The 15,252-nt window shown below is 46.2% G+C and overlaps 1 protein-coding gene across 4 annotated transcripts in view; it reads left to right on the top strand.

The window, feature by feature from the left end:
• Positions 1–15,252, top strand: part of LOC126473403 (formin-like protein) — a 469,317-nt gene that overhangs the window by 350,457 nt on the left and 103,608 nt on the right. For all 4 annotated transcript variants that reach the window (XM_050100419.1, XM_050100420.1, XM_050100418.1 and 1 more), the window contains exons 3-4: positions 13,328–13,414; positions 13,607–13,686. In XM_050100419.1, the coding sequence (XP_049956376.1) occupies positions 13,328–13,414; positions 13,607–13,686 (167 nt within the window). The remainder of the gene's footprint in view (positions 1–13,327; positions 13,415–13,606; positions 13,687–15,252) is intronic.

Raw genomic sequence — 15,252 nt, 5'->3', positions numbered from 1 at the left:
GTTAGGAAACGGAATGGTGGACATATTGAGCATGTGCTGAGTTAGAACAAAACACCATGGAGCGCTCTTCATTGTAGTATATGTTTTTTTCCAGATTGTATTGACAATAAAGTTTATATTCCAAAACAAAATGGTAACACATTTCGTGCACCACCCTGTAGTTCATGTATTGGCGGCCGCTAAGTCCACCCGATGGGAGTCCGGTGGGACCCACCTGAGCCGTCATCGAGCACCTCAAACCAGCGGCCAGTAATTTTCTGGGTTGGCGTGACCTGTGCGTGTATATCGGGAGCCACATGCCTCTGGAAACGTACTAAGCACTTCAAATGAGTTGTAACACAGAAATAATGTGTTCCGGGCCTGTGTCTTCCACTGTTAATTACGGATGTGCCGTTAAATCTTAGCAGTACTTTCCCCATTTTTTCAGCCTGTGTAGGACTGACTGCTTTAGGAATTGTAACACTCGACGGCTTTAAACGTGATCACCGACCCGCAGAAGGTGATAGGCCAAGTCCTTGGGCGACATCCCCCCACTGCGTGTCTAATGCTTCCAAACAATGGCCGCTCCGTTTTCTTCCATTCTGTTTCACGCGGAACTAGAAAGTGACATCAGTATTGTTCCCAGCTGGCGTTTTTTCACCTTCAAGCTAGAAACATGGCAGCAAGTACTGCGATACTACCACGAGTGGCTTAAAAACCTTCGTACCGGCCAATTCTTTCGTTATATTTTTCTTCCTCTTTAATTTTACAGCATATAGTAATCCGCTACTAATCTGGTGAGGATCCGGCAGCCTTCAGAACTTTCTGAAGGTGTGAGCCTATTATTCTAGAAAGTGCTTCCTATCGTATAATTTTGGTTAAAAAACGCGAAGGGCGTTCAAAAGAAATGCAACGCATTTTCTTTCTGAAAGCAGTTTGATTTTATTCAAGATTCCAACACACTGTACTATTCCCCACTCTTTTGGTTACAAAACCCTGTTTTTCAACGTTAGCTCCGTTCAGTGTGAAGCCCTTACGCCTCCTTACTGGGAGGACTTAGTACCACTCTACTGGTAGACGTCGGTGGCAACGTCTCGCTGCGTCAGTAACCTCCCCATCATCCGCGTACTGCTTCCCGCGAAGTGCATCCTTTATTGAGCCAAATAAATGGCCTTAAAAAAAGTTCAAATGGTCACGAAATGATGTCACTTGGACCTTTGGAAGATAAAAATGACCTTGATATCAAAATAAACTGGAGAACTCAGTGTTTGTCAATTTTTACACTACTGGCCGTTAAAATTGCTACACCACGAAGATGACGTGCTACAGACGCGAAATTTAACCGACAGGAAGAAGAGGCTGTGATATGCAAATGATTAGCTTTTCAGCGCATTCGCACAAGGTTGGCGCCGGTGGCGACACCTACCACGTGCTGACGTGAGGATAGTTTCCAACCGATTCCTCATACACAAACAGCAGTTGACCGTCTTTGCCTGGTGAAACGTTGTTGTGATGCTTCGTGTAAGGAGGAGAAATGCGTACCATCACTTTTCCGACTTTGATAAAAGTCGGATTGTAGCCTGTGGTGTCACCGCCAGACACCACACTTGCTAGGTGGTAGCTTAAATCGGCCGCGGTCCATTTAGTACATGTCGGACCCGCGTGTCGCCACTGTGTGATCGCAGACCTAGCGCCACCACAAGGCAGGTCTCGAGATACGGAATAGCACTCGCCCCAGTTGTACGGACGACATTGCTAGCGACAATACGGACGAAGCCTTCCTCTCATTTGCCGAGAGACAGTTAGAATAGCCTTCTGCTAAGTCCATGGCTACGACCTAGCAAGGCGCCATTAGCCTTACCTAGTTTGAGAGTTAGCGTATAAATGTCTCAAGAAGAACGTTGTAAACCAACAAAGAATAAAGTTAAGTATATTCCAAAGCTACGTATTTTCTTTATAGCAGTCATAACGTATCTTGTTCCAGACTTGACGCCAGTCGGCGTGTGTGTACGCGTGCCTTTCGGCTCCCTTCTCAGTGTGGCGTAACTAGCTTGTTACGCCACAACATAGCCTATCGCGATTGCGGTTTATCGTATCGTGGCATTGCTGCTCGCGTTGGTTGAGATCCAATGACTGTTAGCAGAATATGGAATCGGTGGGTTCAGGAGGGTAATACGGAACGCCGTGCTGGATGCCAACGCCCTCGTATCACTAGCTGTCGAGATGACACGCATCTTATCCGGATGGCTGTAACGGATCGTGCAGCCACGTCTCGATCCATGGTCAGTAGATGGGGACGTTTGCAAGACAACCACCATCTGCAGGAACTGTTCGACGTTTGCAGCAGCATGGACTATCATCTCGGAGACCATGGCTGCGATTATCCTTGACGCTGTATCACAGACAGGAGCGCCTGCGATGGTGTACTCAACAACGAACGTGGGTGCACGAATGGCAAAAGTCATGTTTTCGGATGAATCCAGGTTCTGTTTACAGCACCATGATGGTCGCATCCCTGTTTGCCGACATCGCTGTGAACGCACATTGGAAGCGTGTATTCGTCATCGCCATACTGGCGTATCACTCGGCGTGATGGTATGGGGTGCCATTGGTTACACGTCTGTCACCTCCTCTTCGCATTGACGGCACTTAGAACAGTGGACGTTACATTTCAGATGTGTTACGACCCGTGGCTCTAGCCTTCATTCGATCCCTGCGAAAACCTACATTTCAGCAGGATAATGCACGAGTGCGTGTTGTAGGTCCTGTACGGGCCTTTCTGGATACAGAAAATGTTCGACTGCTGCCCTGGGCAGCACATTCTCCAGATCTCTCACCAACTGAAAACGTCTGGTCAATGGTGGCCGAGCAACTGGCTCGTCACAATACGCCAGTCACTATTCTTGATGAACTGTGGTATTGTGTTGAAGCTGCATGGGCAGCTGCACCTGTACACGCCATCCAAGCTCTGTTCGACTCAATGCCCAGGCGTATCAAGGCCATTATTACAGCCAGAGGTGGTTTTTCTGGGTACTGGTTTCTCGGGATCTATGTTCCCAAATTGTGTAAAAATGTAATCACATGTCAGTTCTAGTATAATATATTTGTCCAATGAATACCCGTTTATGATCTGCAGTTCTTCTTGGTGTTGCAATTTTAATGGCCTGTAGTGTCTTTAATCGTACAATTTTCACAACTCCGGTAATACGACTGTTTTATGTCCCTCGTTATTGTTGTTGTTGTTGTTGTTGTTGTTATTGTTGTCTTCAGTCCTGAGACTGCTTTCATTCAGCTCTCAATGCTATTCTATCCTGTGCAAGCTTCATCCTCTCCCAGTACCTACTGCAACCTACATCCTTCTGAATCTGCTTAGTGTATTCTTCTCTTGGTCTCCCTCTACGAATATATCTGATAAACACTATAAAGCTGCAACCAGTTAACTTTATATAGGCATAACTGTGATATTAAGTTATTAGCTTCAATTGAGTCGCCAGACCTTAAAAAAAATCATATATGAAGTTTAACCACACACAAACTACGTGAATAACATTGTGATTTTGAAGCTAGTTCATAACGGACTTACAGACTTAAAACAACCACTGCTCTTGTCTAGTTTTATTAGTGGTATTGAGTCTTAAGGAGAATTACCTGCACGTATGATAACACCGGAAAATAATAGAAAGTTCTCCCAAAAAATTTTCGCGTAACAAATTACACTGGAAATGTTTTTTGTTAAGTATTTGATTACCTTCATAAAATAATGTTGTGGTAGATGGCAGGCGAATTACGGCTTTCCTCGACATAAGTAGACGTCTGAACAGCCCAGCGCTTCATTGGGCATGTTTCTTTTGGAGGCTGTACGCCCATGCTTTCTCCTATAAAACCATATAAAAAAATCTAACCGACTAGCGGTGAAAGTAATGAACAAAACATGCGATATAGCCAAACATGTTTATGCCTTTTTTTTGTTGATGTCTAAAAACACACAACACTCCACAGTAAGTTGCTGCAAAATGACACTGGCAATGGCGCAAATGTGCTGAAACTTTTTTTTTTTTTTGTAAAATGTCGGAGTCTATTGCCGCAATAAATCGTTCAAATTCAGTTACTGTGGTAGAATTCTCGAATACCATAAAGGAAAAGAAATCTGTCATGCAATGCCTGCTGCAAAATCTTTCGTCAGTTACTCTTAACTGTCCAAGAACGCTCTGCGAGTCGCATATTTCAAGTGCGTCCGTTCCAAGGCGACCCGTGTGTGCACCGACGGACGGAAATACCATTGCTTGCCGTGGACAACGGTCCGAAGGACACAGTGGCGACCGCAGTCCAACTCTAATACAATTGGCGTCCAAAAGCAATCCAATTTTTGTACACATCGCAAAAAAGAAAAAAAGGAATAATCAGTCAAATCGTGCTCGGAATCCTGACGGCGGGCTCCCCGAGATCATCGTTTGTGTACCTGTAGAAGGCTGCTGCACCAGGCATTGGAATGCCAATCTTTCTGAGACAATTACTCTGGAGTGCAATCAGGAACTATTTAGTAACCAACCCCTCTCCGCTCCTGACGCCGTTCGCCCCACTGTCACCAACTTGAGTCCTTGACTGAACTTCAGAATGAAAAAGAATTTTTCTTGAACCTTCAGTTTTTAAAATGATGAAATATAAACCATTGTTTTTGTAGGTGTTTTATTGATCCATGAACTACTGAAACAGTTATAGGTACTGCTTATGTGGAACAGCCTTTTTTATATTTGGTTTGCTCTCTCTCTCTCTCTCTCTCTCTCTCTCTCTCTCTCTCTCTCCCTCTCTCCCCCCCCTCTCCCCCTCTCCCTCTTTGTGTGTGTGTGTGTGTGTGTGTGTGTGTGTGTGTGTGTGAGTGAGAGGGGGGATGAATGAATGATGAAGCAGCTCTCCGTTCATCGGACATCCTTCTTTCTCTGCACCGCTCATCTCCCTAACGTCACTTTATCAACCGCAACCTGCACCTCCATTCAAATACAACCACGTTAAAACGAGCAGAAAAATGCTGCTATCGGAGCACAAAAAAGGGAAATATGCCCCTGTTTAAAACACTAACTGAAAAGTGGGGTACCAGCTGCCTCATTCTACCTTCCTCAGCACGTTTAAAAATTGTCCCAAAAACTTCGGCATGCGAACATATTCGCTCTGTTTGTAACGTGCAGCTCACCTTTTCTCACACAATCCTCCCTAACTGTAACTCGCTCACATCCACTAGTCCATCGCCGTAAGTCGCTGATACCCATCCACCCACTCCCATTTGCCCATTGTCACTCACTCACTCGTTTCACCCCAACTCACTGGCATAATCTCTCTCTCTCTCTCTCTCTCTCTCTCTCTCTCTCTCTCTCTCCTGACTCTGCCACCGCCTCCTTCGCCCTGTCCTACTACAACAGTCTCCTCTCATTGTCGCTTGTCTCGCTCTTGCTCCCTCTTACTGCTACTATTTCATTCATTCCTGCTCACTGTCAGTATCTCTCCCTTACTCGTTGTCGTTGTCACGCACTCTCATTATCACAACTTCTCACCCACTTTCACTTTCTCCCTTTCTTCATTCCTCTCGCGCTGACACTGTCTTATGCACTCTTTTCCTAGCACTGTTCTGTCACTGTCTACTACGTTCCACGGCCTCTGTGTACCTGTCTTTCTTTCACACTGTCATTGTCTCCTGTACTCTTTCTGTACCACATCTACTATCTTCCAGTATTTAGTACTTTTCTGTCTTTCCCATTGCCACTGTCTTCTTCTCGCTCAACATAAAAAAGCACGAATATGTTTGCATGCCAAAATTTTTGAGAGAATTTTTAAATGTGCTGAGGAAGGCAGAGTGAAACACTTGCCCCTCTTGGAATTTGGGTTTCGGAGTTTTAGTTCATTGCAGAGTTTCCAACATATCTAGAATTATTTGTCTGTGATTGTGCTGAATTCCATATTTAACATACTGAACGCTACGGAAAATATTGTGGCCTCAGCGTCAGCTGTTTTAAGATAGCTTTGCGCTTCTTTCAGGAGAAACTCTATGGTTTCCTTGGTGCGTCAGCAGTTTCGCCTGTGTCTAGTACTCGAGGAGGATATAGCCCTTCACAGAGCCGTGCAGAAATAGTGTCATGAATCCCTCCTCTATCACGTTCTCATAACTGAACTTAACGAGTTGCGGGAAAGGGCGGATCCGGCATCCTGACGCGTTGAATCCCTAGCATATACCCAGGGCACCCACCTCCTCCCTCGTCAACGCTGCGCAAATATTTCCTGCCGCGCGGTTGGTGCCTTGTCACGGTTTGCGCGACTCCACACGTCGGAGGTTCGAGTTCTCCCTTGGGCGTCTGTGTCTCTCTGTGGGCGTCTGTGTCTCTCTGTGGGCGTCTGTGTCTCTCTGTGGGCGTCTGTGTCTCTCTGTGGGCGTCTGTGTCTCTCTGTGGGCGTCTGTGTCTCTCTGTGGGCGTCTGTGTGTGTGTCTCTGTGGGCGTCTGTGTGTGTGTCTCTGTGGGCGTCTGTGTGTGTGTCTCTCTGTGGGCGTCTGTGTGTGTGTCTCTCTGTGGGCGTCTGTGTGTGTGTCTCTCTGTGGGCGTCTGTGTGTGTGTCTCTCTGTGGGCGTCTGTGTGTGTGTCTCTCTGTGGGCGTCTGTGTGTGTGTCTCTCTGTGGGCGTCTGTGTGTGTGTCTCTCTGTGGGCGTCTGTGTGTGTGTCTCTCTGTGGGCGTCTGTGTGTGTGTCTCTCTGTGGGCGTCTGTGTGTGTGTGTCTCTGTGGGCGTCTGTGTGTGTGTGTCTCTGTGGGCGTCTGTGTGTGTGTGTCTCTCTGTGGGCGTCTGTGTGTGTGTGTCTCTCTGTGGGCGTCTGTGTGTGTGTGTCTCTCTGTGGGCGTCTGTGTGTGTGTGTCTCTCTGTGGGCGTCTGTGTGTGTGTGTCTCTCTGTGGGCGTCTGTGTGTGTGTCTCTCTGTGGGCGTCTGTGTGTGTGTGTCTCTCTCTGTGGGCGTCTGTGTGTGTGTGTCTCTCTCTGTGGGCGTCTGTGTGTGTGTGTCTCTCTGTGGGCGTCTGTGTGTGTGTGTCTCTCTGTGGGCGTCTGTGTGTGTGTGTCTCTCTGTGGGCGTCTGTGTGTGTGTGTGTCTCTCTGTGGGCGTCTGTGTGTGTGTGTGTCTCTCTGTGGGCGTCTCTGTGTGTGTGTGTGTCTCTCTGTGGGCGCCTGTGTGTGTGTGTGTCTCTCTGTGGGCGCCTGTGTGTGTGTGTGTGTCTCTCTGTGGGCGCCTGTGTGTGTGTGTGTCTCTCTGTGGGCGCCTGTGTGTGTGTGTGTGTCTCTCTGTGGGCGCCTGTGTGTGTGTGTGTGTGTGTGTGTGTGTGTGTGTGTGTGTGTGTGTGTGTGTGTGTCTGTGGGCGCCTGTGTGTGTGTGTGTGTGTGTGTGTGTGTGTGTGTGTGTGTGTGTGTGTGTGTCTCTGTGGGCGCCTGTGTGTGTGTGTGTGTGTGTGTGTGTGTGTGTGTGTGTGTGTGTGTGTGTGTGTCTGTCTCTGTGGGCGCCTGTGTGTGTGTGTGTGTGTGTGTGTGTGTGTGTGTGTGTGTGTGTCTGTCTGTCTCTGTGGGCGCCTGTGTGTGTGTGTGTGTGTGTGTGTGTCTGTCTGTCTCTGTGGGCGCCTGTGTGTGTGTGTGTGTGTGTGTGTGTCTGTGTGTGTGTCTGTCTCTGTGGGCGCCTGTGTGTGTGTGTGTGTGTGTGTGTGTGTGTGTGTGTGTGTCTGTCTCTGTGGGCGCCTGTGTGTGTGTGTGTGTGTGTGTGTGTGTGTGTGTCTGTCTCTGTGGGCGCCTGTGTGTGTGTGTGTGTGTGTGTGTGTGTGTGTGTGTGTGTGTGTGTGTGTGTGTGTGTGTGGGCGCCTGTGTGTGTGTGTGTGTGTGTGTGTGTCTGTCTGTCTCTGTGGGCGCCTGTGTGTGTGTGTGTGTGTGTGTCTGTCTGTCTCTGTGGGCGCCTGTGTGTGTGTGTGTGTGTGTGTGTCTGTCTGTCTCTGTGGGCGCCTGTGTGTGTGTGTGTGTGTGTGTGTGTGTGTGTGTGTGTGTGTGTGTGTGTGTCTGTCTCTGTGGGCGCCTGTGTGTGTGTGTGTGTGTGTGTGTGTGTGTGTGTGTGTGTGTGTGTGTGTGCGCCTGTGTGTGTGTGTGTGTGTGTGTGTGTGTGTGTGGGCGCCTGTGTGTGTGTGTGTGTGTGTGTGTGTCACTGGCCCTATTCGTATTATATAACCCAAGGGATCGATGACCTCAGCAGTTTGGTCCCATAGGAACTTACCACAAATTTTAATTGTATACCTGACAGACATCTTTCCCCAGTTCCCGCAAACAAATCCCCTTGTCCTTTGCTGCACAGGTTAATCATAACCGTAGTTATCTCTTCTCCTTTTGCAAACAAGACCTGCGGGGGCTTGTGTGTGCCGCCTGTACTCAAAGTGTGAATCAAGTAAAACAGTTGGAAACAAAAGAGAAGAAGAGGGTGAAATTTCGAGGTAGGAAAACTGCAAATTCTATGGTGTGCAACACAGCTGTACATGCAGTCACAGAGCTAGAAGTCTGCATACCAGTTGAAACAACTGTACGAGAACGTGCCAGTTGAGTAGACAGGACCATACTCGTTCAGCTCTAGGTTGTGAAGTCAGCATTGTCGGCCAATCGGAATTTGGTTTCGGTAAGATATAAGAAGTTCAATGCACTGGTCAATACACGGGTTAGCTCTTAGGCCATGTTACGTGTACAACTTCATCAAATCAAGTTATATAAAAAATTCATTTTAGAATCTTGCCATCTTGGATAAATTTCTTCGGAAGTCCATGTGCTCTTTCTGGTAATGAATTCTTTCTCGAACGTCTGGACAAATTTGACGGATACGTATATGCGACCTTTCAACACGTCTACATAATATCCAGTTTTTCTTCAACGCAGCAGACGATACGTAAGTGTTTAGACAGGAAGATAATAAACTCTTGAACTGCGGTGCTACAGATCACGTAACTAATGAGGTACTGAATGAATTGGGGGAGACAAATTTGTGGCACAAGTTGACGAAAAGAAGGGATCGGTTGATAGGACGAATTTGAAACAAGCATCGCCATTTTAATATTAAAGGGAAGTGAGGGAGGGGTAAAAATTGTGGAGGAAGATCAAGAGATAATTACAGTAAGCAGATATGGGATGGTGTAGGTTGCAGTAGTTACTCGGAGATGTAGAGGCTTGCATGGGATAGAGTAGCAACAAGACGACGACGACGACGACGACGACGACGACGACAATAATAATTTGGGTTTCAACCATGTCCCTCCCAATTTCTTTGTCCCATGTTTTACCCATTTTTAATTTACCAAAATAAGTGAGCAATCTTTTTATCATTCATCCTTCGGATGTGACAATAGAACGCTCTTCCTCTTTTCTAATCCTGTCTAGAATGTATAAAGGCGTCTTGTGTATTTTGTTTACTCTTTAACTGCCCCAAAATTTTCCGTAGTATTTTTGTGTTTTCCAATGCTTCCATCGTCATTTTGTTCAGAGCTATATTCCACCACATAAAATACTTCTGGACGAATTGCTGTTGAGTAGTGTTTAAGTTGAGCACCGAGGGAATTTTTATTGTATACATGCTTTTCATCTTCTCAACTCTTGCTGTAATGACATCTTTTTCCGAAAATATACTTCCATGTGAATATGGAAAAATTGAGAAAACTAACAGTTTTCATTAACTTGGGAACCGTCTTAATGTTTGCATACATATGGTTTTCCGAAACCAGATCTGGAAGCGTGTTTTTTCAGCCTGTTCTTTGTTAGAGCTAGGTAGTTTGCAAACAGTCTCTTTGTAAGTGGCCCCTTTTGTAACCTAATCCAACTCCCTCATTGATGTGGCTTTGCCCTGATGACATTCTCCATTCCCTTACGACTTTTTCTAGAATACTATTTAAGAGCTGTAGGGAGAAACCACCTCACTGCCTCGCTCAAGTTTTAATCTCAGAACTTCTAGAAATTTTAGCTCTAAATTTCCCATTAGAATGGGTGTTCGTTTAATTAGAGCAGCGGTTTTACTGCATACACCCAGTTCGTTGAGAATTTCAACAGTGACTTCCTTTCGACAGAGTCATAACCTTCACGGAAGTCAAGAAAAGTGATTACGAATTTTTTATCTATTATTTTCAGATACATTATTGTAAGTTGAAAATCTGCTCAGGACATGCTTATTTTTTTCGATATTCACAAATTTAGAACCCAAGAAGAATGGTCAGTATTCCGGGACATGACAGCAACGATCATTCGAAGCAAAAAGTTCTAGTAAACATGGGCTCTAAAATGCCTACCGTACCTTAAGAGCCATGAGCAGTTCTTCAGTAGAAAAGATGTGTTTCACGGGAGGATCAGGCCAAGATATGCACTTTAGAATCCTTATGTAATAGACATTTTTTCCTTGTTTTCATCCATACTACCACTTCTTAAAAATACGGAAAACAAAGAGCTTACTGAAAGCAAAAAGCTTACTAGAGAAGAGATTTGTTTCACTTCAGGTATGTATTTTAGAACCCATGTTTATTATATTAGGCTTTCGTGCTTCGAATAGTAGTTTCTGTCATGTCCCTGAAAACTGATCATTCCTCCTGTGGCAGCCCCCACCACGTGAGTGTATCGGAAGTAAGATATGCGTTAACATCTTCCGTGCGTATCCGTTGCAGTAATGCACAGGTATTTATTTTCGCGTTGCTGTAGTCAGGGGAAGAGGTTTCCGTGGCAACCATTGGAATATGACACTAGTACTGGCCCAGAGATGTTTTTCTTTTGGTGGGGGCGGTAGCGCGGCGCAGGATTGACACGTGACGTGTGTGCGTGCAGCTTGTGCGCTGCGTGACGCATAGTGCAGTGTCACGGACAGGAATAGCACGGCCACTGCCCGCAGCAACTCCCCTCTACTGTTCCGGGGACGCAGACAGCTTCCCGGAAGCGCTCGGCCAGCACCAGTCGCTGCGCTAGGCCCCCAACGGTGCATCCCCTGGGAGGGGAGGGAAGCTGGGAAGCAGAGGTTTCCTGCTGTCCTTCACCGCGTTCGGCACGATTGTATGGGGCATTGTTTCACCCTGCCGTTATCAACGGAGGCAGGCGGCTCTGCGTGACTGCGATCCACAATAATGACGGTAGCGCACTCGATTTATTCCCGTAAACTTTGTACGATTTCTCGCAGTCAACAACACTGCCAAACGCATGGAGATAGAAGTTGAAGCTGCATGCGAGATTGTTGACGCTAGACTCGGTGTCGAGGCTGGACACGGATTCCTAAAAGATTGGTCATGCGAAATCCAACTCGTGGTTTCCTCTCGTTACATCCTGAAAGCTATGGATCAAGGCACTCAGAAAACTGCAGTATTTTTCGATTTCTGAAAAGCATTGGATTCAGTGTCACATCCATGCTTATTATATAGAAAGTACAGTCCTATGGGCTATCAACTGAAATTAGTCACTGGGTTGAAGACTTGTTGGTAGGGAGTGCACGTTCCGCATTGTATAAGAAATTAGCATATAAAAGTGCTTTAAATGAGTCGGGACTGAAATACTTACACGGTTTGGGCAGATTTCAGAGTTACACACGTTCTGCCCTGATGCTGTATTACTATACAGCATCACTGTTTCTCTCTGCAACATAAATGCCACTTCAGCGTAATGGCAGTTATGTACCACTGATCTGTGAGTTTTATCACAAATTCAGCAACCGTGGGAACTGCCACACAAGAGTCAGGGTGCACTTACATGGATCTCGGTATTTTACTATCGTAGAAAATTGTGTAACTTGCATATTCCGTGGATTTTGGATGATGAATTTGTATTCTGGCATGACTGAGAGACTACAGCACTTGGGATATGAGAATGAAAAAAAGTTCTCTATGTTGTCTGGTTTGATATTAATTGCAAAGGAAAATTTCACCAGAGAAAGCGTGTCACAATTACTGGCAAGTGTCTTAACTTAAGGATGCGGAAAGTTAGTACTACTGATTGATGTAAATAACAGTAAAAGTCGTATACTTTCTAGCTTTCGGAACTAATGGCTCCTCCAGGGGCGGGAAGAGAGGAGCAAGTTGTCGAAGATTAATAGGAAGAGCAGATCAGATATATATATATATATATATATATATATATATATATGTGAGAGAGAGAGAGAGAGAGAGAGAGAGAGAGAGACTTGCCTCATAATGAGGATGAGGGCAGAAAGATCTGATATGGTAAACGAAGATCTGCCCTCGTCCTCACTACAAATAGGTGTCCCTCATCCTGGGCCCTGATTGAACTGCCCTTTTCAAACTATGGGGGGAGGGAGGTGCGCAACGACTTGGAGAGAGATCAACAGCAACTGCAGTATGGCTTTTATTTGTGGTAACACCATCAGCTGTATGTGATTACTGCAACTAAACCGTGGCCAGGGACCAGTTTGACTGTCCAGTGCTGGAGCATGTTGTCTCATCTCTCCCCCCCCCCCCCCCCCCTCATCCTCATGTTCACCCCGTCATTCCCCCACTCCCCCCTGCCAATACATGCAGCTGCTACCCCTCTGGACACTTCACATGGGAAAAACTCGTCCAAAGCCTGGTTTTATCACCAATAATATTGCCATGTGCGTATCTCCATACCTGTTCCCACAAAATTGATCCTCGACCTCATGAGCTTAATTGTTCTTGCTGCCACCTATCCCTACAAAGGTTTATAGTGTTAAGATCCTCCATCCACAGACCTTGTCAGACTACAGTGGGATAGTGGTCAGCACACTGGACTTGCATTCAGGAGGACAGCGGGTCAGATCCCCATCTGGTCATACAGGTTTAGGTTTTCAAAGATTTTCCTAAATCACATACCTAAAATTTCAGGTAGGTCCCTTCCAAAGGGCCTAGCAGATTTCCTTCCCCATCCTTGCCTAATCTGAGCTAGTGCTACATCTCTAGTGACCTCATGGTCTATGGGATATTAAAATTTATTTTCCGTTCTCCGTTTCCACACACCTTCATGAGCCTTCTTTGGCTGTTTCCTACCCCTTTCCCCACATTCCTGAATACCAGTGCACAAAATGTGATCACCATTGATTGCATTTGGTGAAGCCTTCTCTGGCACCTCATGTTGCTGGTGTCTTTCCCTGCTAATTTTCCTCCACAATTGCCTAGGCCCTCCTTTACCCTCATCTTTTCTATGTTGATTTCATCAGCCCCATTAGTTCAACTAATCACTCAGACAGCTGTTGTTTGAGACTGTGAATTGGAATCAGCATTATTTGTCATTTGAAACTCAAGGATGTATTGTCAAAGCAAAGTAATCAGAGAACAATCACAGTAATTACAACATCTTTTTGTTTCAGGAAAGAGTGCACGCAAAAGATCCACCTGCACACTACCTCAACAAGTTACGCACATACCTGGATCCGAAGGCATCCCGCAGCAGTCGTGTAAGTAAAATGCTGAAATATATAAAAAATTAGTACGTTATGTATATTTCTTCATTTGTAATTTATTATAGAGAGGGTTATATATCTGGTAAAAAATAAATTGTTTTGTTATTATTGTCTTGATATTTATTCTTTCAGTAAAGTGGGGATATACATGGTTTTAGTCTTGAAAATCTGTTTATTCTCTTCTAGAAAAGAAAGATGGTTGGCGATGCTACATCTACGCAGGTTCTCAGGGATCTCGAAATATCTTTACGGACTAATCACATAGAGTAAGTAAATGTCACATAACAACAGTATCTGTGTATAACTAAAGAATAATATATTCCATGGAAACTACTTGGCCACTTCTGATGACAGTCAGGAACAAAGCTAAATTTTGTGCTGATATTAGATAACGTCGCCAGTAAAGTGTATTCCCCTCCCCCCCTTCAGTAGTTCAGGACACACAGAGGACACTTGAGATGAATGTAGTGCTGCCAGTAAAAAGTGTATTTCTGACACAAATACCAAGCTGAATGTTTCTTCATTTATGTTTTCTGCATCACTGCCATTAAACTTATATGCACAATATAAAATCATGCTGCTTGCCAATTGACTTTGGATTGAGGGTCACCGATGAAGATCTGAGTTATGATCAGGCACTTCCTGCTGCTCTTGATCAACTATTTGTTGAAGTGTGTGATGTATCTGCCTTCACTATATGTCGTGCTTGTCAGAAATAATGACATCGCCTCTGCATTGACGTCCTGTACATCCCTTTGTATTCAGGGTTATAAAAAGGCATTTACAAACTGACACGAGACATCGGACATACAACAAGGGTCAGTATTGATAGGAACCAGTGGTTGCAAAGGTCATTCAAGGCTACTAGATGGTGTTGCAGTTATTTATTTAGTCATGCTACAAATTGGCGCCCACTGCAAAGTTTTGTCCAAATGCATTGAAACACACTTACATGGATGCTGTATTGAACGTCTGACCCTTTCAAAATAGCTGATGTGTCTTGAAGACATCCTGCTGCCACAGCAATCGTGCCCTGTATGTTGTCCGAAGATGTAAAAGGTGTGCCATATGCAAGGTCCTTCAAATACCCCCACAGGAAAAAATTGATTGGTGACAGATTGGGTGAGCATAGTGGCCAAGCAACTGATCCTCAACAATCAATCCAGTGGCTGGAAAAGGTTACCTACAGATGCGTCCTGCCTGCGGATGCAGTCCTTAAAGTATTATGTGCCAGATGGAGGGTTGGGGATATTAGTAGTGCAGGATACACTCAGGGTACTTGTTGCCGGTGTATGCTGCACGCTTTTGAGAACGCTGTCTTCCGCCGCAACTGTCTGCGTTGTTCGTTGGCGACCACCATCTGGCTTGTGCACATGGAAAGAGCTGGTTTCACAAACGGCACAATGCAGGGCGGTGAATAATGTGTGCCACGGCACCTGGCTATTAGGATTCTTTGCGTGATACAGTCTCATGGCTTCTCTCTCCCCCCTCCCCTCTCTCTCCCCCCTCTCTCTCCCCCCTCTCTCTCCCTCTCCCTTCCCCCCCTCTCCTCCCCCCCCTCTCCCTTCCCCCCCTCTCCCCTTCCCCTCCCCCTCTCCCTTCCCCCCCTCCCTCTCCCTTCCCCCTCCCCCTCTCTCCTTCCCCCCTCCTCCCCTTCCCCCCCTCTCTCCCTTCCCCCCTCTCTCCCTTCCCCCCTCTCTCCCTTCCCCCCCTCCTCCCTTCCCCCCCTCTCTCCCTTCCCCCCCCTCTCTCCCTTCCCCCCCCCCCTCTCCCTTCCCCCCCTCTCTCCCTTTCCCCCCCCTCTCTCCCTTCCCCCCCTCTCTCCTCTTCCC

The sequence above is a fragment of the Schistocerca serialis genome, chromosome 4 (assembly GCF_023864345.2).
Source record: "Schistocerca serialis cubense isolate TAMUIC-IGC-003099 chromosome 4, iqSchSeri2.2, whole genome shotgun sequence".
Lineage (NCBI taxonomy): Eukaryota > Metazoa > Arthropoda > Insecta > Orthoptera > Acrididae > Schistocerca > Schistocerca serialis.
The sequence above is the reverse complement of the archived record's forward strand: the minus strand, read 5'-3'. Positions and strand labels throughout refer to the sequence as shown.